A 26,761-nucleotide genomic window follows, 5' to 3' on the forward strand; every position below is an offset into this window, starting at 1 on the left:
ACCTGGCATCGGGGTGGATGACGCCATCATCTACCTGCAGCATCGGGCCCTGTCTCACCTGGAGGCCCCTGGGAGCACTGTGAGAGTCATGTTTTTTGATTTCTCCAGTGCTTTCAACACCATCCAGCCATCCCTGCTGAGGAGGAAGCTGGAGGTTGCAGGTGTGGACCAACATCTCACTGCCTGGACCATTAACTACCTCACAGACAGACCACAGTTTGTGAGGCTGTGTGTCTGATGTGGTGGTCTGCAGCACAGGGGCACCTCAAGGGACTGTGCTCTCTCCATTCCTGTTCACCCTGTACACATCGGACTTCACCTACGACTCCCACCACTGTCACCTGCAGAAGTTCTTAGATGACAGCACCATTGTGGGCTGTGTATCGGGGGGGATGAGCAGGAGTACAGGGGGGTCATCTCTGACTTTGTGGGCTGGTGTGAAAATAATCACCTGCTGCTTAACACCAGCAAGACAAAGGAGCTGGTCCTGGATTTCAGGAGGTCCTCACCCCAAAACTCACCGGTGAACATCCAGGGTTCAGACATTGAGGTCGTGGACACATTTAAATACCTGGGTGTTCACCTGAACAACAGACTGGACTGGTCCAACAACACGGATGCTCTGTACAGGAGGGGCCAGAGTCGCCTTCACCTGCTGAGGAGACTGAGGTCCTTTGGCGTGTGCAGACAGCCGCCAAAGACCTTTTACGACACTGTGGTGGCCTCAGTGGTCCTTTATGGAGTTGTGTGCTGGGCGGGGGCAGTTCAGGCAGAGACGTGAAGAGGCTCAACAAGTTGGTTAGGAAGGCCGGCTCTGTCCTGGGCTGCACACTAGAGTCCATTGAGGAGGTGGCGGACAGGAGGCTAATGAATGGGTTGGCTGAGCTAACATCCATCATGGATAACCCCTCCAACCCCCTGCACCAAACTGTAGAGGCGCTGACCAGCTCCTTCCGCACAAGACTGTTGCACCCACAGTGCAAGAAGGAGCTACTGCAGGTCCTTCCTCCCCACAGCCATCAGACTGTACAACACCGTGTCAAAGTGACACTCCACATTTCTTCATTCACTTATTTATTTATTTACAAACTGTTGCAGTTGTTGTTGTTTTTTTGTTCTTTAACGGTTGTTTTTGCTGTGTATTTTTACTTATTTATTTTTGTTTAAATTCATTTTATCACTTTATCCTCTGTGAATGCATCTTTTTTGCTGTTTGTATTTGTGGATGTCTTTTCTTTGCTGCCCAAGACAAGAAAATTTCCCCTTTGTGAGATAAGTTTATCTATTCTATTCTATTTTATTCTATTCTAACTGCCCTTAAGGGTAGAAACAGGCGACCTTGGGGCAAACCTGTATGTGGCTTTCAGTTGTTCCACACAAAAATCAAACCTACGTGAGCCTGTAGAGCAAAAATGTTTGTGCAATTTTTTTCTACTGCCGTTCTGCTAGCACCAAGTGGAATGCTTATACAACATGCAAGGATTAAGTAAGGATGAAGTAGATAAGATGAAGGCATGTTGTATGTTTTTTTCCCCTTCTCCAATCTTGCGCCCTCATAAGGAGCCTGTAAGTGCCATTCAGGTAACAAGTGTGCGCTCCTTGCGTGCAGCCAGACTGTTAGAAATGAGGAAATTAGATATTCAGTTTGTAGTTGTGTGGGTATCCTATGGGCGTCCTGGAAGCACTTTTGTATCACTTGGATGCCCCGTGTTGGCAGCAACTGCAGGCTTTGTAATTAGAAAATAAATTGCATCAAATCACAGTTACATTGCAAAGGCAATCAAGTGTGTATCCACAGTGGATCAGCAGTAGAGGAGTCCAGGTCATGTGTTTAAGGAGGGAAGTAATTGAATCTCGAAGTTTGCCATTCATTTTAATTTTCTGTATTTTTATTTAAAAAATGCAACCACGTTTAAGCTGAAATTTGATGTGGTTTTGTTTTTGGAGCCATGAGCTCACAGTCAGGCTGCATGTCATAAGAGTGACATGAAGGTGTTTCACCCATCATCACAGTTGGAAACCCGCCGGTTGGACTCCACAGGCATTAAAATAATCACAGAGAGAATTAGGCCCTGACTTTGATCTTCTTCATTCACCAGGCCTCACCCTCATCAGTTCATGTGTGGGTCATGTTGTCTGTCTGGGTTGTCTCCCAGTGTTCCCCAAACTTCAATGTGATTTCATCAGGCAGTCCCGTGCCTTTGCTCTCAGCGCTGCCGCCGCTGGTGTTTTGGTCTGTCTGTCTGTCTGTCTGTCTGTCTGTCTGTCTGTCTGTCTTCTGTTTGACCGTCTGTCAGCGTGCCCGTTTGCACAACTGTCTGTCTGTCTGTCCAAGTGTCCTTGTGTTTTCTGCAGTCAAAGGCAGCCTGGCATTTGAAACGGTCTCCTTGTGTCCAAATGTCAGCGCCGCCCACTGGTTATGAGCCGCTCCTTTTTGGGTTTTTGGGTTGTTCGTGATCGTCTGTGTTTTAGTATATTCACCCTTAAAAAAAACAAAAAAAAACCTAAACAAGCTGCTGCAACTTCTTCCAGAACGCCATCAACACTTCCATTGTGTCCGTAGAATGGTATTTAAGGGATTACTATGTACATATTCCTATAATCTGAATATTAAGAGAAACAAAAATATTGAGAGGTTTTTGCAGCAAACTTGGAAAGTTTTTTTTACACAGAAGATCCAGTTAGGAAACAAAAGAAGAGCCTTTGATCTCAATGAAAAAAAGAAATCTGCATTTAACAGACAGAAACCAGGAGTCTCTACTCCCAGTATGTTCTTCCTGCAAACCATAGTAATAATGCATAATATAATGAAACAAGGATGCTGCTAGTTGCCTGTGACAAACCAGTTTGTGAAAATATTTTCACAAGATAAAACATTTTTAATACTAAATATTGTAAACAGATTCATGACCTGAAAACGGTCGGGGACTACTGATCTAGACGGTTTCATACTTTCATGTTTTCTAAACTTTTCTGTTTTTTAGTGTTTAGATTTTGTATGTCATGTTAGAAAGGTTGCAGAAAAAACAACAATGTTGTTGTCCATCAATTTAAGGCATTTATCTTCAAAGGAAACAACAGTTTTCTGCTGTAGGATTGCTTTATTATTATTATTATAAATTTTAGATGTGTTAAATACAAATGGAACTCCTTCTAACTGCTGTTAAGAAGAAGCTGTCCAGGTTTTTAGTTTCCCGTTGGATTTACTTCAGTTTAACTGTTCCTTAGCTCATCATTGTAAAGAGCTTCATTATCTTGCTGAATTTTTTGTTTATTTGCTTGTTCCAGCTAAACGTAAAGATACCCATTCTAACCAGAACCAAACAATATTTGGTTAGCCAAAGAAATTTTTGAAAAAAAGAGCCAGATACTTATAGCATCCATGCTAATGGCACCTTCTTGTTTAGCACTCAGGTCAGTGTGGATGCCTGTGGTCATTCATTACATTTACTGCTTTTGTGAGATCCCGCCTGGACGACAGTAGCTTCTGCTCTTGACCTTCGAGTCTCTCCTCGCCATGGCACTACTTCAGAGCCCTTCCACACCCTCCCATACCCTGTTCCTCCTCACTCCAACCGTCGCTTCATCAACATTGAAGCGAATTCGAGCTTTCAGTCGATCGGGCTCTCAGCTAGCAAATGCAATTCCAGCAGAAATGTGCTCAGTCTACTCCATATGCACGTTCCGAGCTCGTTTAAAAACCCATCGTCTTCCACAGATCTGAAGAAATTGCTGTGAAAGGCCAGTTCATTTACGCTTTTCCCCATCCGTCTGCTGCTCCTTCATTGTTTGTTCATTTGTTTGCGTTCCGCTTTCCTGCAAGAGCATCTTAAGTGTGTTTGAAGGTCGCCTGTAAATGAAGTGCGTTATTACTGTCAAGAATATTGCCATTATTCTTGTTCCGTGTCCCCCCCACGTCTGTGCTCCCATTCCCTGTCTGACTGAGTCTCTCTGTGCGCGCAGGATCATCCACGAGGACGGCTTCTCTGGTGACGACGTAAAGCAGTACAAGCCCGTCGTTTACAGCAACACCATCCAGTCTCTGGCGGCCATTGTGCGCGCCATGGACACGCTGGGCCTGGACTACGGAGACAAAGAGCGCAAGGTCAGAGAAGCTCACAGCAGGGAAAAACATGCTCATTAATGTGTCATTAACGTTTTCACGTAGACAAGCCTTTGTTTATAAGGATGCTGTTTCTTTTTCCCAATGGAGGCAATGGGAAAAAGAAACAGCATCCGTGTAAATAAAAGCTTGTCTATGTTTTCACGTAGACAAGCTTTTATTTACACGGATGCTGTTTCTTTTTCCCACTGCCTCCCTTTTTTTTTCCTTTTCTGTATGATGGTGTTGAACCACTCACTCAAACTTTTCTGAAACTTTCCCAGGGTTTGACTGTGAGGACAGTCCGGCTACAACCTTTTGGGATTCTTAGCATTTTCTAGCATTGCTTGGCTTTTTTCTGTTGTTTAAGACATCGTACTTTATCCTGTCAACATAATTCAGTTTAGCAGTATTTGTGTCATTCAGCATTTTTTGCATCGTTCTGTATCATTCAGCTGGACTTTTGCAGTTTTCCACTTTTTTTTAGGCTAAATCCCCTTTAAAATTGATCATTTTGGTTTATAGTTTTATTTTTTTTAATTTAATTTCAGCTTTCTTATTTTCTGATTTTTTTCTTCTGCTTCTTTAAATAGTGACACTTTTCTAGGGTGTTTCTCCTTCTGGGTCAGGCCGGGGGGTGATTACAGGCTGTTCCGTGCTGGCCTCGCCTTGATTAATAACCCCGCTCTTCTTCAGAAGCTTTTATTTTGAAAGGCCATGGTTATACTGATGAGTCCGAAGTGACCAAGCCAATTATCATCAAATCCAACTGTTGCTTGTTGTTTTAACCATACAATGCTTTCTCAGAATGGGGTTTATTTGTGGGTTCTTGCAATGATTAGTTCAAAAAGTTAATAAAAAAGGCTGACAGAGTTCTCTATTGCGGAGAAAGTTTAATTATCAGTTAGAGGAAATGTGATACAGCAGCACTTGGAGAGCAGCGAGTGAGCTTCAGCACCTGTTAGTGCACATTCTGGCGCTTTTAAATGGCCGTGCATGTAAATCCTCAGCTGGAAGATTACCTTTTTTATATTATTATACACATGAATAACTGGGTCTCTTTTTGCCCAACTCCCGTCTCCATTCGAGCACCGTTGTGTAACATTTCTCCATGCCAATCTAAGTTAGTCCTGCTCTAAGTCCTCTGAATCACAAAGCACAAACGTTCAACATGTGACACACTAATTGGGGATTAGGAGTCTGATCCCAAGAACAACATCAGTTTCTGCTGGGAAAGAATTATGGCAGTGAAGTTGATCAAAAGGAAGTAGCCTAAAGATCGGACAAGAACACCAATTGTACGTCAAAATTACTGAAAAGTGAAATGATCCGTCCATACAGCAAGTCCATTTACTTAACAAGAAGTCCTATAATTAAATGTCAAGATTTAGAAACTTAGAGTTCCACACAAGCACTCACAAAGAATAAAAACGCTAAATAAAAAAGTTAAATGTTAGAATTAGAAGTCTTTTTTGCTACTTTTTATTGTGCTTAATTGTAGTTCACAGAAATCCTACATTTTTTGCTAAATTGCCCTTTTCTTCTTTATTGTAACGCACAAACAAAAAAAGCAACAAAAGCAATAATTGAAGGTAAACATCAAGGAGTGTTTGACGTAAAGAAATTAGACAAAATTAATAAAAAAGTAAAATTGTCGGCCATTTGCATCTGTGTGAAGAGCAGCCATCTTGATGAAGTTATGTTGTGTAACTTGAATTATTTATTGGCATAAAAAAGTCAAAGACATGGTTGAAGTCAAGCTGAATGCAGCAGCTGATCATTATTAGAAACAATTGACAGTTTTCTGTATTTCTAACTAAAGGTTTACAGATTTAAAACCCTTAAAAGTGAGAGAGGACACCGTTTTGCTTTTATGGTGGACTTTATCTCACATTCTTTTTATGTTGCTGCTAATTGGAAATTGTACCAACATTTGCCAAGTTTTTTATCTTCTAAAGTCACTCTTGGGATCCTGCAATCTTTCTTGTCCTTGCTCCTTATGGTTGAGAAATGAGTAAAATGAGATGATTGCTAACAATAAGGTTGGTGTTCATGATGGCAGACGGTGATAGGAAGAGGTCAGAACGAGCCGAAAAAATGTCAAACTTCTAAAGCTGTGTAAATTAAAAGACAGGAAATGAGGAGGGGGGGGCAGGACGCAGACAATTCAAAAGCGAAAGGAGAGAATGTGACAAACGAGGGACGCGGTGAGCTGCGTTTGAACCACGCTGATGACACCCCGCCCACCCAGCCCAATCTGTTTCCCGGCCTTCGCCTGTTGCTGTGGCAACCCGGTGTTTCGCCTTGCTCTCAACACATTCCTCAAGCGTGTGTCCAAGGGTGCTGTGACACACACGTTGACACACATGCACGCTGCGTGCTCGCGCAGTGAGCGCGGGCTGGAAATAGCCTGTCGGGTCACCGCTGTGTGGATCCTGCTGCAGCTTTCACTCGAGCATCAACACAATCCCCAGCAGAGACCAAACTGTTTCAGAGACTTCATCTAAGGGTGTGTCTTATACCAAAAAAAAATAAAATTTGGTTCAAAATTGGACCTTTTTTTGTTTTTTTTAACTGAAATGTAGAAATTCTTGTATTTTGGTCATTGTCTGTATTGGGCATACAAAACCCAAATAAAGGCAAATAAAAAATGTTTTAGAATGAATTAGGTCTTGTGCACACAGGAGCCGATGCAGCGTCACGTGACACTCATCACAAACACCACACCATGACCCCCTGAGCTTGAAAACAAAATAAAAAAACAGCTGAATGAAAGAATGAACGTTCACCTGAAGCTACGAGTACTCATGACGAAGTATTTACAAGCCATTCTCTGTGGGAGGGGCAGAGTTACTGGCTGCAGCATCTCCTGATTGTTCGGTAGAGAAAAAATATCACAGTCTCCATTATTTCAATTAAAAGTTTCTAGTTGTTTTCACTACCTGAGATGGACCTGTACACTTGTTAAAGTAGCAACAACATTTCTTAGTTTAAGATTTTAACTGAGATGCAGGTAGGAAGATGAGGACTAAGTGGTGAAGATGTTGAAAATAAGTAATGGTTATAAAATAAAACTATAAATGCTGATTAGATTAAGAGAATGAAAATAAAAAATTATCCTGCAGCAACTTGCAATGAAAAGTAAATACTGGTTGAAATGCGTTTTTATATTAGAAATAATGAGAAAGATTCCTTTTGCAGACGATTTTAGTTTTTCTACAAACCTTAAACCCAAATAAATACTTTCAAGTCCAGCAAATTGTATTTAAACATGTTACTTTAAGAGAGAGAATCCAGACCTCAGTGGAAGAAAGTTATTGGGCTTAGTGGTGTGTAGTCTGGCTCCTTTAGCCTGCTTTAACGACTACAGTCTAATGTTACATTGAGGCAAAAATATTTGTTTCCAACTAATCAACAGCAGTGACCTTGTTATTCCTGCTCAGAATAAACTCAACGTCGCCCACCTAATTAGAGCATTTGGTCCAAAAAAGTACAGTGAGATAAAAGAAGAAAAGACTTTTCTAGTTTGTTTCCGTCTGTTGGAGCTGCTGTTGTTGGTGATAATAAACTGAGCATCTTCAGCTTGTATCCACAACATAAAAATAGTTTCTGGGAAAAGCCTCCAATGGCAGACATTCCACAATTTTGCATGATGGCGTTCCAGTGTTGCTCTTTTTTCAGCTTCATTTAGTTCACAGTTTTATCTTGAGCTGCGCATGCCGGCTTACCTTTCCATTTCATGTTTTCCTGTTTAATCTAAAGGCAGATGTGACCTTAGAGGCAGTTTTCCCGCAGAGCTTCTTCCTTTTGTTCCGTTTCTGAAAGCACCAGTGGATCTTAAGAGTCCGCCCGGAGCGAGCTTGCTCCGCTGATGGACCGACCCGCTCTCTGCTCCATTCTCTGAGCAAGAAGTGCTTCAGTGGATTCACACAAAACTGGTGGCTTTACATTATGTTTATGCGTGCATTTAATCCTCAGCTGGACATTCAGCAAAAGTCAAACGTGCTTCTTTATGTACTTCACAGAAAGGCATCAAAGCTGAAACCGAACAGTTTAGTTTTTTTTTTTCTCTAGAAGTGGGGCTCTCATCACAGTTTCAGTTTCTAACAAGAGACCAGGGGTGGAAATGAAAGCTGCAGCTGCGACACTTCTATTGACGTCAGGAAAACACTCAGGGTCTCGATAGGCTCTTGAAGGCAGAGAGGGTGGAAGATTAGAAGAAGATGGAGTGAAAGAAGGGATGAGATGAAGGGGGAGCGGGCAGACAGGTCGGTGCCTGCTGTTGTGGAAACGGGCCCGTTGCTCTCATGGGTTAATGTGTGTGTGTGTGTATTCTTGGGGGGGTTTGATGCAACGCCCTGGTGAAGACAAAGCTCCCTCTGCTAATTAAGGAGGAGAACAAGCCAGCCTGCGAGCACCTGAGTGTAGCTCGAAGAAGAGGAGGGGGACGGTGCTGAAAAGTGGAGAGCGTGAATTAGCATCAGCACTGTTTTAGTGCTTGGCTTCTGTCCAATCCCATACATCCTTGACGGCTCCTTTCTACCAACAGTAGACTGAGTTGATCAGTGGTTGAGTTGTGATACTGACATGCCAGTCACTTCATAGACCCTAAGTTAGAGATTCATGATTGCTTCTTGTGAACAGTTGATGGTATCACTCAAAGCTTGTTGACTTAACTTCCAACTTTTCAATCTATTTAAGGCTTAGTCACCACTGCCCTTACAGGAGGATACGGGCTGCCTGCGAGCAAAGAATGGTAACCCGTACGGGGCACGCACGAGCAGGAAATATCTGGGTCAAAGACTATTCATTGAGCCTGAAGTGCCAAAATGTCAGTGCACATTTTTTCTACGGGCGTTTTGGGTCATGGCGAACAACAGTTAAGGGAAAATAAGAGGTGAGATGCTGGCGCCTCGTACAGATTTCTCAGTGGTTCAGCTACCCTCAGATTCTGTGCACTGTGCAAGGGGCCAGTTAGTGCTTTCCAAATGATAAGTGTGCGCTCCTTGCATGCAGCCTGGCTGTTTAGAAATGAGGAAAGTAGACAATCAGAATGTAGATTGTGTGGACATCCTACAGGCACATGTGTTTCACCTGCACACATCTTACTTACTAAGAATTCGGGGCACCGTATGCCAGCAACACTCGTATGTTATAATTGTATGCAACTTCTATTAGCGTTGCAAATACTTCACACTTACCACTCCCACAAAAATCATACATCCCATTTTCATGACGTCCCTTAAGGTGACCAGACAAGCCTCTGTGGAACTGCAACACATACCTGATCTCTCCTCTCTACGACCCTCTGGACAAACCAGAAACCTATGGTGCCCGCACGGGTCCACCTACTGTACCGGTGCATGAGTCAAAGACTTTAGGAAACATTTGGTGGGTTCAGACCATCAGGGGACTGTACAAGAATTGCTGCTTCCAGGAACAGAACACAGTTGAAAACAGCTTTTAGTTTCCTATTTATCTGTGAAAACAATAAATATAAGTGTGAAAATAACACAATGTTCTTAAACTGTTGACAGTGTTCAACAGTGGAATCCCTGAAGAGACACATGAAACTCAAGAATCCCAGTTAGTTCAAATAAAAAAATCTTTGTTTAGATTAGTCAACTCAAATTCCATTCAGTTCTGTTTTATTGTACTGAAAAAGTAGAAGTTATTATAACATTATCTTAAGCATGAGGGAGGAATAATATTGTCTTTGAAATTTGTCGAAGTTACAGTGACATCAGAGAAGGTTTGAATATATTTGATTTGATTTGATTTATTTCAAGCATTGTAGTCAAAGCAATAAAGAATTTACACATAATTATCAAAATCATTACAGAAATGTTGAAATGCATATATTAAAAATACAGAAAATAAAACAAAACAAAAAAGTCACTTTAATCACTTTTCCATTTTAAATTCAGTGATCATTGACTAAAGTCTCAAGTACAGCTTGATTTATTGCTTGAAATGGATCGGGAAGAAGCAAACTTATATAATCCCACCCCTACTGAGTTAATTCATATTATAGTTTTACAGTTTTTTTAATGCGGTTCTGATCCGATAGATTCTTTTCATGTAACAAAATCCAGTGCGTAGTAATGATTGATTATCTTCAGAAAACAGTCGTTCATGATTTCAGTAAACAGTAACCGTTATGTAATAATCATTGATTATCATTAGAACACATTATCACAAAAAACCAGTAATTATTGCTACACATGGCATATCAAGTAAAGAAAATCAATAGCTCATTAATTGTAATTCAAACATTTCAGTAATCATTATTGCACATTAATATTTAAAACTCATTGATTGTAATTAAAAGAGCTTTGATTATTTCACCATTATCAAGGTCACACATGTATTTGGAATTATTCTAACACCTATTGATCCTTAACTCCTCTTATTGTCATGTCCTGAAATCAGAGTTTCTTTATACATTTTCTTCAATATTTGGATACATTGTTTGATTTCATTACTTAACCCGTTCCAAAGTTTAGTGCCACACACTGACACACAGAAACTTTTCTTTGTGGTTCTTATCAGTTTGATCTTGAAGTTCCTACATCCCCTCAGTTTGTAGCCTCCTTCATTTACTAAGAACTGTTTTTGGATGTTGAATGGTAATGATTTCCCACTGACTCTGTACAAAAGTTGCACAGTGTAAAAATCCACAAGGTCATACAGTTTGAAAAGTCTAGATTGATAAAGTAAATTGTTTATATGATCAAGATATCCGGCTTCATGTACAATTCTGACGGCTCGTTTTTGAAGAAGAGAGGATGTAGTGAGCTCTTGTAATTATTCCCCCAAATGTCTATACAGTTGGTGAAATATGGTAATATTAAGGAGAGGTACAATAAATATTTGTTGTATTCTAATATATGTTTAGATTTATTTATGATTGAAATACTTTTTGAGACTGTAGTTTGTACTGTATGTGTCTGATGTGAGGCTTCCAATTTAGTTTGTCATCACTAACAACCCCTAAGAATTTGATTTCTGTAACACTTTCAATTAGGACATTATTTATTTCAATTGAGAGCTATATTTGAGAGCAGTTCTTTGAATGAACTGTGCACCGTGATACAAGGAGAATATAGAATAGAAACCAGCACAGGGATCAATGAGGGGATGGGACATCTGAGCATTGCTGACTGAACCGCACCGGCCGGGTGCACATCTGATCATCCCCTCCAGCCAAGTTCAGAAGGTCAGCATGCGGACAGGGCGCTCCTGCACATGCTCAGATGTTTGAAGCTTCCTCTGTGCGTTTATGAGGGCGTGTTTGAAGTGCACGCCGTCCTGCAGCGCCGAACCGCCTTTGATGTTGTTGTTTTTTTGCTTTACCTCTTTGTGTAAAAGTCTTTCTCATTTTTGACAGCATCCAACTCCTTCCTCACTCATTGTTCTGTCAGAACCACTTCAGTCAAAACTCCAATGATGCTTTTTTTTAGCTTTTCGTTTTTTTTTTTGAGGTACCTTTTAAAAATGTTTAAAAATCAAATCCTGCATAACTGTCTTTTTTGGAGGCTTTAAGCTTTGACACAATTATTAAAGTTTTAACATTGTACTTTAATCTTACCTTATTTTTCACAACTTTTCTTAATTCCTCTGAAAGTGTTGATGGATTTCCGATATCCAGACAGATGGTCTTCACTTTCATTTTCTTCATTCATGAAATGTACTTTTTTAGTTATCATTTAGCTACTTACGGTTAAAACTGTGAGCGTTCCTTATTGCATCATTCAGCTTTTCAACTGCTGCTCGTTATTCTTTTCTGCTGGATGCAATTCTCAATGCAACACATGCTGGGATTGCTTGTGTTGTTTTTAACTGCATGAGGTATTCTTTTGGTATTATGTGTTCTTATTTTCAAATTTGTGTTCTTAGGACTTATTTTTGTTTTAATCAGCTTTTTTTCAGCTGTTTTGCGTATATTTCAGAAAAATTAGTTTCTAACATGTTGGTAGAGGATTAATAATTTAGCCTTTTGTGTCTTTGTATGTTATTCTTTCTAGCTTTCTTTACAGTTTTTTAATATAATTCAGATTCTTTAATAGCTGTTTTACACAAAAATGTACCATATTTGGACTTAAATTCAATCATTTTAGAAAGGTGAAACCTTCCTTTAATGCTGTCTGTTCATACTTTTATTTTAATTTCTCCATTTATTTTTCTCACGAACCAGTTCTTGTCCTCTTTGACTTTCTATTGATGTTTCAGCTCTTCTCTCGCTTTAATCTCATTCTCTCCATCTCCTCACATCTGTCAGATCAATAATCTGAGGTCTCGATAAGACATCCGAGTGGCGAGAACAATCCATTAATGAGAAATCTTGGTTTCAGATGATACCAGCTCCTGTGTGTGGCTGCAGATAAATATAGTAGAGCAGAGAGAGAGTAGATCAGTAAAGTGAGAGTGTTGGAGCGTTTCCTAGCAACAGGAAGGATCTCATACCTGAAGTTTGCTTTTTATCATCTTTGTATTGGTCAGGTTCAGATTCTGATAATGGCTTTCCTGCATACTCCCTTCCTTCTCCTCATTCTCAAAGGAACGCCGTTTAGTCTCTTTCACTGATCTCCTCACTACTCCATGAAACAAGCTGGAAATCTTTGACTGAGATGTGAAATGAAGATGGAGATCAGAGGAAATCTCATAGCTTGACACCATCGCCCCTTCAAGTGAGGACACTTATCTTACATTTTCAGATAAAGAAATAAAAAAATCAAAAAAAAAAAAAAAACGATGGAATATCATAATGCATTAACAATAAAAAAAATCAAAATCTATTAGAGTTGTTTAATTGTTTAATTGCGCATTTAGATAAACCTATTCTTTGCCTTTCATAGCAGTTTCTGAGCCTGCAGGAAAAAGCGGCCATCGATTTTCTTCCCTGTTCAGCTTGATGTTTAGATTGCCATACATCAAACTTGTGTGTTTGACAGGCAGTAAAATAAATGTAATTGCAAAAATACATAATTCTAATATCAAATCTCTGGTTTGATCCTCGCCTGCCCGCCCATTTGTCCGAGTTTTCTTTGGCAAGACACGGAGCCCCACATGGCTCATGGTGGTTGTAGGTTGGCGCCAGTGTTCAGCAGCGGAGCCGCCATCAGTGTGTGGATGTGTGTGTGCATTGTTAGTGGAAGTTTGACTGTAAAGTGCTTAATACAATCTGATACACCATTGGCCAAAACCAGAATAAATATTAATAAATACACCTAAAAAACTTTACTTGACCACAATACAGCAAATGCTGATAACATCCACCATTGCACAATTCTAGCAGAAAGTTGAGTTAGCATTGAGATCTGCTTGTGAAGCTGCATCTTCTTTCACCCCCAAAGGTTGTGATTGAGAAAAGAATGAAGGGGCTTTGCAGTGATTGCTGCTGCGGTCAGGACCGAAGGTGAAAGTGAGTTCAGTCTGCACTCATTTCTCTGCTTCACAGCCGTGCTGTGTGTGAGCGCGTTCACGTGCACCAACGAACCAACCAATGGCGCATTTTAAATAGCAAAGCCCGTCAAAGTGGTCACACAGACTCAAAGTCGGGCCTGAAGAAGAGGCAGCACAAACTTACACCGACTCACAACGACGCCTCCACGAATCACTGAATGCTTTCCCAAAAGCACACCTTACCCCCCACCCCCCAATCGAATTGAATGCCCCATACATTCGATTCAATTCAACTCAATTTTATTTAGTTATACAGCCATATATTACAACACAGTTGTCTCAACGAGCTTTACTAATTGTACAAAACATAAAATCAGTTATCAACTACTATACTACATGTTTGAATCACTTTTTATAAAGCGGCAGTTCACAACCAAGGCTGTCTCCAAGCACTTTAAAAATAGAAAGAAAACTTCAAACAGAGCCTTAGTTACAAATATGATCATCTCACGCAATCTAGATTATAGTAATCCAGTTTATTCCACATTATTCCATATTGGCCAGATTGTTGTAATTATAAAGTGACAGCTTTTCTAAATGACCAACATCGAAGTGATTTAGGTGTAAAGCAAAGGGCGATAGTGGAGAGAAAAGATCCTTTCACAAGAAGATTAGGAAGAATCCTCCAGCAGGACCAGACTCTGGAAGGCCACCTTCCGATCTGACCCAACTGGGTCTGAGAGGACAAAAAAGAGAAAATTCATAGAAAGAAACATAACATCTGTTCTGATGAGCAGGAAGGATAGTAACTGCAGCTACGAGAGAGGAGGAACCGATCAATAAACAAAAAAAACCCTGTTATAAGACAAAAAAATAGGAGCTATTACAGCGGCAAGAAACCGATAAGCAGCTGAAGATGAGGAACAAATAGAATCAAATCTTCATTATCTAGAGCTGTTAGACAATTCGGTCACATCTGGAGGAAGCCTTAAGGCCAAGAGAACTAAAGATTAGACTTCAAAATGCACCAGAAACCTTTTGTTTTCTAGACAACAAAAGTTTTAAAAGAGAAAACATTTTAGAAAAAAAATCCACTTATATATTTATTTATATTTTTTTTATTTTCTTCTCAGGGGCCATAAAAAGCTGGAAAGGCATAAAGGCATTAACCTTGAGGAACTCACTATAAGAAAAAAAGAAAAACAGAACAAAGACATTATTCCTTGAGGCTGTCATAAAGAGCCAAAACCAATCCAAAGCTGCATGTTTACCCAAAAAAAAAAACTTCTGCCTGCAGGGCATTTGCATAGTAAAGCCCTGAGGAAATATTTTGAGGATTTAGCACAAAGGAACGGCTTTATTTGAAAAAATAACATTAGAAACTGGAAGAAAAAACCAAAAGCAGCTGGATGTCTCAGTTGGTCCCAGGGGCACAATGAGCTTTACCTACTGTGGGTCCTAGGGCAAGACCCTCTGCGCCACTGCCTAACTATGTAGCTACAAGGGGGCCCAAGTCTGGGTTTCCCTGTGCCGGTCCCTAGCCCGGATAAAATACAGGGGAAAAAATCCCTGCCGAGCCACCTGTGCAAATCACTAGCTGATTAGCTTTTCAGTCCCTCTTATGTATTGTGCGAATCAGGGGTTTCTTAGTGACCAATGCTAATGTTTGCCACACCCCCATCATCAAGGATGGATGACCTTATTTCCTCATCAGTGTCTGCTAAATCTATTGATGTTTGAAGTAAATGTGCGTTATTATAGTTTTTTCTTTATCGTTAATCCTAATTGGGGGCTGTGGTGCAGTGGTCTGTGCGCTGGTTTGAGTCCAGGTCTAGTCTCCGTTTGTTAGCATCAGAAAGGGAATCTGGTGTAAAAACTCTAAAATTTGGAAATATCTGCACATGCCCAGCCTGAAATGGTTTTGCGGCATCATGCAAAAATAACAACAGACTGGGTGCACATTTCATTACTGGGTCAGCAGTTCTTGAAATGCAATTGTTGAGGTCCAGCACTGAATAAGCATCAGGCTGCAATGAAGAGAAAATGATGGTAGACGCTGGCTTGTGATCAGCCAGTCATGAACTCTTTCTAACAGGAGAGCCTCCTCAGGAGATGTGAGCAAATGACCTGAGGGATGCGGTTCTCAGGTGCTGCAAGACCCAAAACGTACTCGGGACTCCCCCGGGAGGGGACGGAGGGAACAAAGGAGAGAAACATGAATTATTTTTCCTCACGTGGAAAGAAAGATGAAGAGATGGAGGGCTAAGGGAAAGAAAAAAAAAGAGGGGAGAAGAGGGAGCCAAGGCGACGTCTTCAGGGATCAGCTCAGTGATTCTCTTCTCTGCAGATAAAGATCTGTGTGTTTGCAGGAACAGATCAGGTTAACAAAATGCACTGACGTGCAGTCATCACATTTTCTCTCCTCTGCAAAACAAACAGCTTTAACTTGTGTTGTGACGCGCAGAACGGCGGCAGTCTAAGGTTCTACGGTGGATGGGGATGTTTGCAAACATGCGCAGGATACAGCAACCCAATCTGATCAAGCAGCCGTCAGCACAGACCCATGCTGAACTGCAAAAAGAGCACATTTTTCACACCAGTGAGTGTTCTGTCTTTTTAGATTTTCATTTTTTTATTGGTGCTATCATCAATCAACCTGTAGTTCATTCTGCAAAGATGCAGTTCATTGCAAAAGCTGCAGCTCTGCTGGGTTTGTTTGGGCTTTTAGAGATTTGATGCAGAATAAAATATTCAGCCTCACTGTTTGCTCTTCATTTAATTTCATCTGCAAATGTCAAGATTTACTCTTAGATCCGATGCTCGAATACATGTTTTTAATAAAAACAAAACAAATAATTCATTTTTTACTTGAAATTTGATCTTATATGCTTTTATCTTTGTTTATTTGAACATTTGATAAGCGATTAGCCCCACATCTGGTCTTTTCGGGGTTCCGAACAAAAGGCAAGCTGACAAAATAACCAAACCAAGAGTAACAGACAAATAAAATATATAACCAGCACAAACATCCACACATACATGTATAGTTTAACAAAGCATATTCAATAAAAACACAGAACATAAATGTTTAAATATACTAAATAGGAAAAAGCAAAAAAGACATTTTCAGATCATTTATTAGCATGGAAACAAAAACAGGAGGGTTGTAAGTTTGTTGAAGTGCTCTTCTAAAAGATGTTAAAGATGTACAAATCAGGAGTGGGAAGGTTGCTCCATTTTACAAGCGTTTATTACTGACTTTCTCTCAAATCTGGAGACGTAGAGGAAAAAAATCAAAATGACTACTTGAGTCATTAAGGCCACTGATTTGTAAAAAAAAAAAAGGTTTAAATTTGATTTATTTTTGTCAATTTATGTTTTTTGGGCTGCTGTTTTAAAAACTGTTACCCAAAATGAACAAACAAAAAATGATAAAAAGTTGTTCTTGGGTTCTCCAGGGTGAAATGTATTTATTTAGTTCATTTTTTCCACATTTTGTTTTACTTTGACTCTATTATTTCAGTTTATATTTTCCTATTTTAGTTTTACTGCCATTAAGATAAACAATTTTTGTCTTTTTGCTTTTTCTTTTGATCAGTTTTATAAATTCATTATTGCATTTTTCACAGATTAAAAACTTTTAAACGAGATGTTTAAAAAATAAATAAAGAAAGATTTGAAGTATTTCATCAGAGGCCGTAGTGGAGGCGTGGTTTGGTCAGGAAAAGTGAGCTCAGACAGCTGTTTGTGTCATGCTGCCTGGACTCTGGCGCTCTGATATTGTTGCACTGTTGTTGCTGAATTCCTCTGGGATCTGTGTTCAGTCTGTCAGCCAGCTGCTGGTGCGGCTAATTAGGCCGATCTAAAAATACTCACCTGCCATAGGATGCAAGCATCATCTCCGTCGTACAAAATGTGTAAATCTCCTGCCTGCAGCCTCGCGCGCTTCATTGGTATTTTCCAAAGAACGGTTTTAATGAGCTGCTGGGAGAGCCGGCTTCGCAAAGGAAAAAAAAATCTTTTGTGCTTCTGTGGAAATTCATTCAGTCTTGATTCAGGGAGTTTGCTATAAAATCCAATCCATTATGAAATGACTGATTTTATCTCATGGTTGTGAGGATGAAAATTAACTTTGCAGCTATAAATGTTCCAGTTCAAAGTATGATGCCTTTTTTTAATTTACACGTTCAATAATTTATCAATGATCAGTATTCATCAGATTATCTATGATTTATTTCTCTAATTTTCCTGTGATTCATCACTATAACGGGCCGTGATTTCCTGACAGGTACTAAGACGTCAGATGATTCAGCTCTGAATCACAGAGCTGCTCCGTCTATGAAAACGTTGTTTTTGCTTCATTCTGCCGGTCCCAAAAATAGACACGACAATAACCAAAAGTGTGGTTCCGCGTTTTGAGTCCCGGCTGCGACAGATAACGGCTCCTCGCCTCAACTGATTAACACAAGGATTAGCTGCTCTGCTGCTCATTATCTGCCACAACGGCACAAAGAAACTGCAGAGTCACGTTATCTAAAATTAAAAGTGCAGCCTGGACCTTTTCTGCGGAGGCTGAGGTTCCACGTTGGGTGTTTTCCAGCCACCGTGCTGATAAGAACGTTTCTGCAGCAGAAAACTGACTCTGACTGGTTTACCTGGTTATTCTGGCCGCGTGTTTCACCTGTAAACATCCTGTGTCACAGCCTTCATGGGTAAACGGTCCTTTCTCTGCAGTTTCTCATTCTGGGTCAGAAGAATTCGGCTTTTTAATCTGTCAAATCCTGTAAATCGTGCTGTAACAGTATAATCATCTGCAACAAAGATCTGTTCAGACTGATACGATAATACAGCTGTAATGAGTTTATGCCGGCTAATTTTCTCACACAGAGGCAGCAGCGGGGGGGTGGGAGTGGGGGGGGGGGGATATTGCTGCAGATCATCAAACTTTTGCATTTTTAGAGCTTTAAACACCTACGTTCATCTTTCATCATCTTAGTTCAAGTTTTCTTTCCTTATGTCAACATTTCTTTAGTGTTTTCTCTCTACCTCATCCACATTTGATCTCTTTATTCTCTCCTTTTTTTGAACTCCTCTCTCTTCATCTTTCCATACTTTTATGTCAAGAACTTGAAAAACTAATAATCAAACAATACAAAAAAATTATTTTTTTATTTGATGTATTTCTTATGTATTTTGTTGCCTTTTGTAATTTTAGGCTGTTGGTTTTTTTTTTAATTTTCTTTTTGCTTTACTCAATTTAAAAATGTATTTTTATCTCTTTTTTTATTGTAAAGCAACATGATGGCACTGTTAAGTGCTGTAGAAAGTTTCATTCATCAAAACATGTGCCTTAGTTTCCCAAAATATTAAACAACAGAACCCCAATACCAAAATGAAAATTGTCCAAAGTAAGAGCCTCTCAGCTTCTGATTGTTGAGCTGCTGGACAAAAAAAATGGGGAAAAGTACCGTTTTGATATGGATTTTACAACCCAAAAGGGGCTGGGAGGACATAAACCTCAATTCTGAATGCTCATTTTCTCTTGCTACATGAGTCAAAATAGTTATAAAGAAAAGAATTTATAATGACTTAATAAAAGCAAATGTGCATACAGCCCCAGCTCTTTGATTTTTACATTTTTTTAACATTTAACAGTCTATCCTAATTAAAGATAGATGGGGAAAGCTTTTACAATGGATCGAAAGATGATTGAGAACCAGATTAATTGTTAGTTGCAGCCCCAGTCACGAGTCACATTACTGAAACTCCCGGGAAATAAGACCCAGTTTCAAGAAAGAAAGAAAAAATACATCAATTCCCTGCAGATATCTTTGGAAAACATTTCCTCCTCTCCTCCCTTCCTTATCTGTCCTCTGCATTTGCCATCCCATCCAACATGCTTACGTCTGACTGCATCAGCTTAAAATATGATGACAGACGGTGAGTTAATACTTAGCAACAGTCACATATACAGCTCACCCTCCCTGACTATGCTCACCTGTAATCACTGAGTGAGCAGCTGACTTACAGCATTCAAATGGGAACTGATGTGTGGCTTTTTGGGGACAGAGATGATGTGCATGCAAGCCAATGTGAGGCTGCCTGACAAGCATGTGAGGAAGAGAGCACGCTCTGTTTCAGTGTAACAGCTCTCATTAATTATTAAACAGAGACTGAGGTCAAAGCACATCAGCAGATCTACAACAGAACAACTGCAAAAGAAAATCATGGTCAAGGAGTGTAAACCAAGGAAGGCTGCAGAGATCCAGGTGTGCTGCAAACATATAAACGTGCTGCAGAGATCCAGGTGTGCTGCAAACTTTTAAAACGTGCTGCAGAGATCCAGGTGTGTTGCAAACATCTAAATGTGCTGCAGAGATCCAGGTGTGTTGCAAACATCTAAACGTGCTGCAGAGATCCAGGTGTGTTGCAAACATCTAAACGTGCTGCAGAGATCCAGGTGTGCTGCAAACATCTAAACGTGCTGCAGAGATCCAGGTGTGCTGCAAACATCTAAACGTGCTGCAGAGATCCAGGTGTGCTGCAAACATCTAAACGTGCTGCAGAGATCCAGGTGTGCTGCAAACATCTAAACGTGCTGCAGAGATCCAGGTGTGTTGCAAACATCTAAATGTGCTGCAGAGATCCAGGTGTGTTGCAAACATCTAAATGTGCTGCAGAGATCCAGGTGTGTTGCAAACATCTAAACGTGCTGCAGAGATCCAGGTGTGCTGCAAACATCTAAACGTGCTGCAGAGATCCAGGTGTGTTGCAAACATCTAAACGTGCTGCAGAGATCCAGGTGTGCTGCAAACATCTAAACGTGCTGCAGAGATCCAGGTGTGCTGCAAACATCTAAACGTGCTGCAGAGATCCAGGTGTGCTGCAAACTTTTAAAACGTGCTGCAAAGATTCAGGTGTGCTGCAAAGATCCCGGCATCTTTCACATATTTAGGCATTTAAAAAAATCCTGGCAAATCTAGTGAGCAGAGGTGAAACCTCAGTGACCTGCAGCAACATCTACTGGACTGTTATCGGTACAGCTGAACCTTCAGAATTCAGGCTGGTGGAGGTTTTTTTTTTTGTCTCGTTCTTTTTACCCCGATCACTTTTTTTCTCCAGTTCTGTATTTCAAGGAACTGAACATAAACATTTCTGAGAAGACACGAACATGAGCCGTCTTTATCTCCGGAAAGGTAACAGAACAGAAGTTTGGTGTTTTCCAGCATTCAGGACTTTTGTGGATAGAAATGTATCTGTATGTCAGTCTAGTCAAAGCTACAGTATCTCTTGACTTAAGACTAGCATTTGTCCAAATTAGTTTTCAGTTTTTCTGAAGATAAAGTTATGATGACGTTGCATGCCCTTCAAAATTTTTAGTGCATGCAGATTCACATGCAGGATGTGCGTGTTTATGTGTCATAATGCATGAGAACCTGACCCTGATCAGGTACAAAGACTCTGACTCAGTTGTTTTGTAGCCTCACACTGTCTGTCTTCATCTCTGCACACATACACAGCACGCAACACTAGACGGGAGGACATTCGGCGTGCAGTGCTGATGGACTGCAACAAGCAGTGCGGTGCTCACATCCTGTAAGCCGGTCACCTCTCACTCAGCTCAAAGTCAATTGTGTTGGTCAGAGGACACAGGAGAGGCTGCACTGAAAACAAAAAGCTCATGAAGAGGAAGATCAACTAAATTACAAATCTCAGCCGAATCTCTGTAACAAAACAGTTGAGTTCATTTGCTATATTTCACCTTACATAGACATCATAGATCACGGTATCCAATCCCATTCCTGCCCTTGCCGCTTCCCACTGATGGGACACGGCTGATCCAGGTAATAAGCTGTAGGTTTGGCAGAGATGTTTGAAAATTCAACAGGTCACCGGTCTCAAAGCTTCAAGAAACAAAGTAGATTGGATAGTGGATATTCAAAATCAGTTTTTCATCTCTATGGCTGTCAATCTTAGCCGGAACCTATACCCTTCAGAAAATGGAAAATAGTCAGGAAAAAATACACCTGTGAGCTGATTGACCATCATCAATTTGTGTGCCACTTTAATATCTAATGTAACATTTAAAATTAGGGTTAAACTTTTCACCAGGTGTACAACCAGGAGGGTCTAAGGGCAGGAATGCCCAGTTTATTTTAGTCTGTTTAGTTTAGCCAAAACCTATGGAATTCTATGACTTTATGATTCATGTTTATTATACAATTACCGGTAGGAAGCCCATTGAGATGACTATTGTTGTAAATATTGGGCTATATAAATAAAATTGAATTGAATTGAACCAGGGATGAGAAATGTAACTGAAACTACACTGTAAGACTATTTCTGCTGTAAGGTTTTACACTAAAGTGCATGGGGACTGACTTATGTGACAAGCCATCTTGTGGTAATCTGCTGAACTAAACTGGTTCCAGTTTCTTTTTCTTTAAAAAAAACTCAACGAGGAAGTGAAAGTGCCATCTCATGTTTGGATCAGCTCTTATGTTTATCACTATGTTGGTTTTTTGGCCTTAGTGCCTTGAACACTAAGGACATGCAAATGTAGTTCATGCTGGTTGTAAAAATGGTGGAAGTGAATACAACTGCAGTTATGGTCCAAAGTTTGACATATTAAAACTTCTGATTAGAACAGACTAGAATTTTTTTAAATGAACTTAAGCGGTAATTGATGGTTCTGTTTAATTAAAAATCCAAATATCCTGCCCTTTCATGCAGTCACACCGGATGTGATTTGAGCCTCAGGGGAGTCGAGTTTCAATGTTAAGTCAATGTGCAGACGCTATCTGAGGTCCTGTGGTGTGATTTGGATGTCGGTCGCTGCAAATTAGGGACTCAGCTTTGGGCAAGTGATGTTTTCAGTGACTCGTTCAAAGGATAGAAAAATAAATCCAATATGGCTGCTCGATGTGAAGATTTTCGTCCTGAACTTCCATCCATTTTCTTAACCAGCTGGGGCCACTGGGTTGCCAGAGACTGTCCCGGTTACTGTTGGGTGAAGGTGGGATATACCCTGGAGAGATTGCCAGCGATCAAGCCCACTATGACTGCACCCGTAGACCGGCCGGACCCTAGTTGGTGGCGTTCACTTGCTCCAGCTCCATGGACTCTATTACAGGCTGGCGACCTGTCTTGACTTCACCCAACTGTAACCGGGACAGACTCCTGTATCTCAGCGTAGCGAGCAAGCAAGTAGACCAAAAAGAAAGCAAGCAAGTAGAGGAGCGAGGGACGCTCCTCATGGTCCGGCAGTTGGACCCTGAGCAGCGGCGCTTGCCATGCTGGCCCGCAGGTTGGCAATGGAAAGACGGAGAGCAGGTGCCCTCATAACAGCCGCGATCGCTTTAGCACCATGAGCTTACGTTTATCTTATTTTCATCAAGACAATAATAAAAGACCCCCCAGTTTTATTTTGATTTTCTTCTCCCAGCATGTCTAAGCTCAAACTGAGCCACAGACAGACAGACAGAAATAACTTTCAAAACGGCTGTAACTCAGGAGTAGCTCCCGCTGCAGAAATGAAGTACACCAGGAGAGACTCTGAAGGATCTGGTGAACCCACACACAGCGACGCGCTTGCCGGAGCCAATGTAGAGCGCTCCAAAACATATAAACCCAAGCTACTTGCTCAACATCATCCATGCTTTCCATGATACGGCCCTGGAATGAAATCCAGAAAAACGTTGGCAGTTGCTAGGTGGCCAGGGCCTCAAGGCATCAAGCAGTACATCTTAAGGCACGTCAAAAGAGAGGCGGCAGATGCAAATTTGACGCACAAACACGTCCAGTGTGAATGCAGCATTACAGTCACAGTCAAAGCTAGTGTCAAAAAATTGACCAAAATGTGAGGCAACAAAGAAACCCTCAATGAAATGAAAAGGTTGCTCACTAAAACGAAACGACTTCTCCCTCAGGAAGGATCTGGCTTTGTTTGGTATTGCTGCAGCGATGCAGATGAGGGTGGTGGCCAGGCAGCATTAACTCACTTTCTTTGTTTCCTGCTCTATGAAACAACTTGTGACATTATGTAAACTTGAGAATGATTGTGCTCGTGTGTGAAGGTGGATACAAGTGTTTTCACACTGCTCTGGCATTTAGAAGCAAATCAATGTCCTGCTGACTACCGCTGCTAATTGAAGGTTAGCAGATAGCAGCAGCATGGGTCTCACTTGTCTATTTTCCTCCTCTCTGCCTTTCTGTCTTCCTCTCCTTGGTCGATGGAGCTGTATTTTTGTCCACCTCAAATATTATGCACGACTCTCACACTCTCCCATGTTAGCTGTCATTTCATACAATTTCACTCACTTTACTCTTTTCCTTTTACAGACCTTTTCAGTCGGAGTAAAAATAAATGTTTCCTGCTAAGAGAAGGGGGAAATATAACAGAGAAAACAGCTTTTTAAAAATTAAAAGAGTTTTTAATTACAACAGCGGTTATAGTTAAAGTCCCACTAATTTTTATTCACCAGGGGGTGTGAAATTCCTTCTTCCAATTTTACCAATTGGCTTGGGAAGCTGTGCGCTGCAGTCACAGCCCCTCTTGGGAACCATTTGATGGTTCAACTCCCATCCAACCCTATAACGTTGACTGTAAAACAGAAAGGCTTTGGGCTTCATTTTTAGTCTTTAGTATGAACCACTTATGGATTTAAACCCACCAACTCTCCAGACACTCTACCACTGAGCTGGTCTAGGGTTTACTAGACCAGTTGGGGGCTTGTCCGGGAAAATTCAAAGTTTTGTATGGGTCTTGGATAGTACTGACTTTTATCCCCCAGTGTAAGATAACAAGTTGATGACTAATGCCATGCTGATTAAACCAGCTACCTATCCCTTATTCTTAAGTCCATGATAAGGTATAAAGCATAAAATCTCTGTAGTCCACACAAAGATGTTCAGATTTTAAAGCCAGCAAACGTTAAAACAAATGTGTGTTCTTAATATAAAAAGAGATAGTCTTCTATCAAATTAAGATCTGAACTTATTGGTGTCACCATATCAAATCTTAAAAAACAGACATTTTCTACTTTCCTAGCCTTTCAAAAAAACGTTCACGTGTAAATAACATAAATAAACTTGTTCTTGAGCAATATTTAATCTTGAGGACTGAGTCATAAAAAAACATTTAAATGTTCAAAATATTCAGGGTTTTCTCAAGTGTCCATCTTAAAAGATGGTCATCCAACATTTGGAAAGTTAACACTGGTGACTTGTGTTTCTTGTCACACAAAACCATAACAATTGACCTTAAGTTAGACTCTTGAAACTCTCTACTTAAGTAAAAAAAACAAACACAAAATGTTTCTTACTATGCACCATGACCATCACTGCTAGTTTCTGTTGTCAGTTATTCTTATGTTTTTTATGTATAGCATCATGTGAAGCTCAAGATTTTTACTAAAGGTTGGAAGTGTAGCTTTCTGTCTAGTGAGAGACAGACAGTTGTCTGATTACAGCCTTTGTCCAGAATTTTCACCCAATCTGAGCAAAATGAAACCTAGTATCAGGATGAGCTTTAGGGTTATATAGGCTGAAAGCGAAGAAAATGTAAAGGTGTGTTATCTGAAGCTGATAGGATGTGAAAGTAGCCCAGAGGAGCCCCCTTTTGTTGGAAGCAAGAAGAGCGCCATGTCAGCGCGACTCTGTGCATTTGTGTGTTTTTGCTGCAGCTCTGGAGTGCAAGATGATTAATTCTTATGTCAGTTGTTGCCACGGTAACAAAGACACCTGAGAGAGGGAAGAGAGAGAGCGTGAAACATGGAGATAACAAGTGCTGATGTGGAAAAAGATGAAGAAGAGGGGAGGGACAGACAGATGAGTGAGGCTGGAAATACAGACGAAGCGGCCCAGGCCTCCATCTTGAGCTTGTTAGTGGTAAATGATTTTGTATAAGGAAGAGAAACTGCCCCTCTCCTCCTCCCCCCTCTTCCTCCTAATTCATCTTTCTTCAATTATTAACATCATAAAAAGCTTCATCTGTCTCTTTATCAATAATTCATCTTTAAATGGGGTCTCCCCATTTATGTGTGTGTTCAGCAGAAAGGTGGAAAGAGCAGGATGCACATGGGAGGACAACATATCTGTTCATTTGTCCACACTTCCCTCCTCGTCTCTAAAACTCAAAATGGGAAAAGGCTGCAGAAAACTGGCAACTGGCTGTTCGGTGTCTAATGTGTTGCTTCTTTGCTAGTACATGTTGGCTCCTGCAGCTCCACTCCTTCAGCTGTGCTTATTTACTTTAAACCGTGCCTCTGTGTTTAAAATATTTGTGAAGCAGAGATGTAAATATCAATATGGAAAGCATCCCAAAACAGTGAGGTACAGTGATCCCTCGCTATAAGGCGGTTTACTTTTCACGGTTTCGCTACTTCACGGATTTGCATGGTTCGTTGTGTTCTGCATTCTGATTGGCTAAAAAGTCACTCTGCTTCTTCTCTACCTGTGCGTCAATAACGTTGCAGTTTAATAGGTACAGGTACGTAAAACAGCTTGTCAAATTAACATTATGTACGTGCAAATTCTCTTGATGATGGCATGTCGGTGTATAAGGATCTTTTTTCAAAGAAGAAAAAATAGCGACAACAACTGCCAATCACTATGTTCTTTCCCCCCAAACAAACACAGCTGCACCGCGGGCTTCAAAAGAAGAAAACACTGCAGAGGGGAGTCAGGATGCAGCGACTCAGTCTGTAGAGCAGTGAAACACACTTGAGTCACTATTTGTCCGACTCTACTTTGTATTTTATTCATAATCATTTTAAATTTTCTTCCGTTTAATCCAATACTCGGGTCGCGGTGGGCGGGGCTAATCTCAGCGATTTGAAGCCTTCTGTTCACGATGATTAAAATTATTATTTGACAGTACAGTACAGAAGTTATTTGTTGAAAAGAAACGTTTCTAAAGTACTTTTATTTGTGAAACAAATGCTAGAGCCTGTAAAATGGTTTGTTCTTTCTTATCAATGTATAATAGACTGTTTAAATGTATAAAAATAGTTTAAAAAAAAGGTTTCTACTTCACGGATTTTGCCTATCACGGGTTCTTTTTGGAACGTAACCCCCGCGAAAAACAAGGGTTTGAATTGCAGCTGAAGGTCATTTTGTCTGTGGAGAGAAATAGAAGTTGCGTTGAAGATGAGTCTTCCTCACAGTAGCTGTCTTGATATGGAAGTGGATACTATTGAGTTAAAAAGACACTAAATTGTATCAGAACTTGGATTCTCACTAGAGCCACAAATC

The 26,761-nt window shown here is 40.5% G+C and overlaps 1 protein-coding gene across 2 annotated transcripts in view; it reads left to right on the forward strand.

The window, feature by feature from the left end:
* The window catches only part of LOC101167706 (guanine nucleotide-binding protein G(o) subunit alpha), a 102,974-nt gene that overhangs the window by 25,883 nt on the left and 50,330 nt on the right, over positions 1–26,761 (forward strand). For both annotated transcript variants that reach the window (XM_023955984.1, XM_023955985.1), the window contains exon 3: positions 3,964–4,105. In XM_023955984.1, coding sequence (XP_023811752.1) covers positions 3,964–4,105 — 142 coding nt within the window. The remainder of the gene's footprint in view (positions 1–3,963; positions 4,106–26,761) is intronic.

The sequence above is a fragment of the Oryzias latipes genome, chromosome 6, assembly GCF_002234675.1.
Source record: "Oryzias latipes chromosome 6, ASM223467v1".
Lineage (NCBI taxonomy): Eukaryota > Metazoa > Chordata > Actinopteri > Beloniformes > Adrianichthyidae > Oryzias > Oryzias latipes.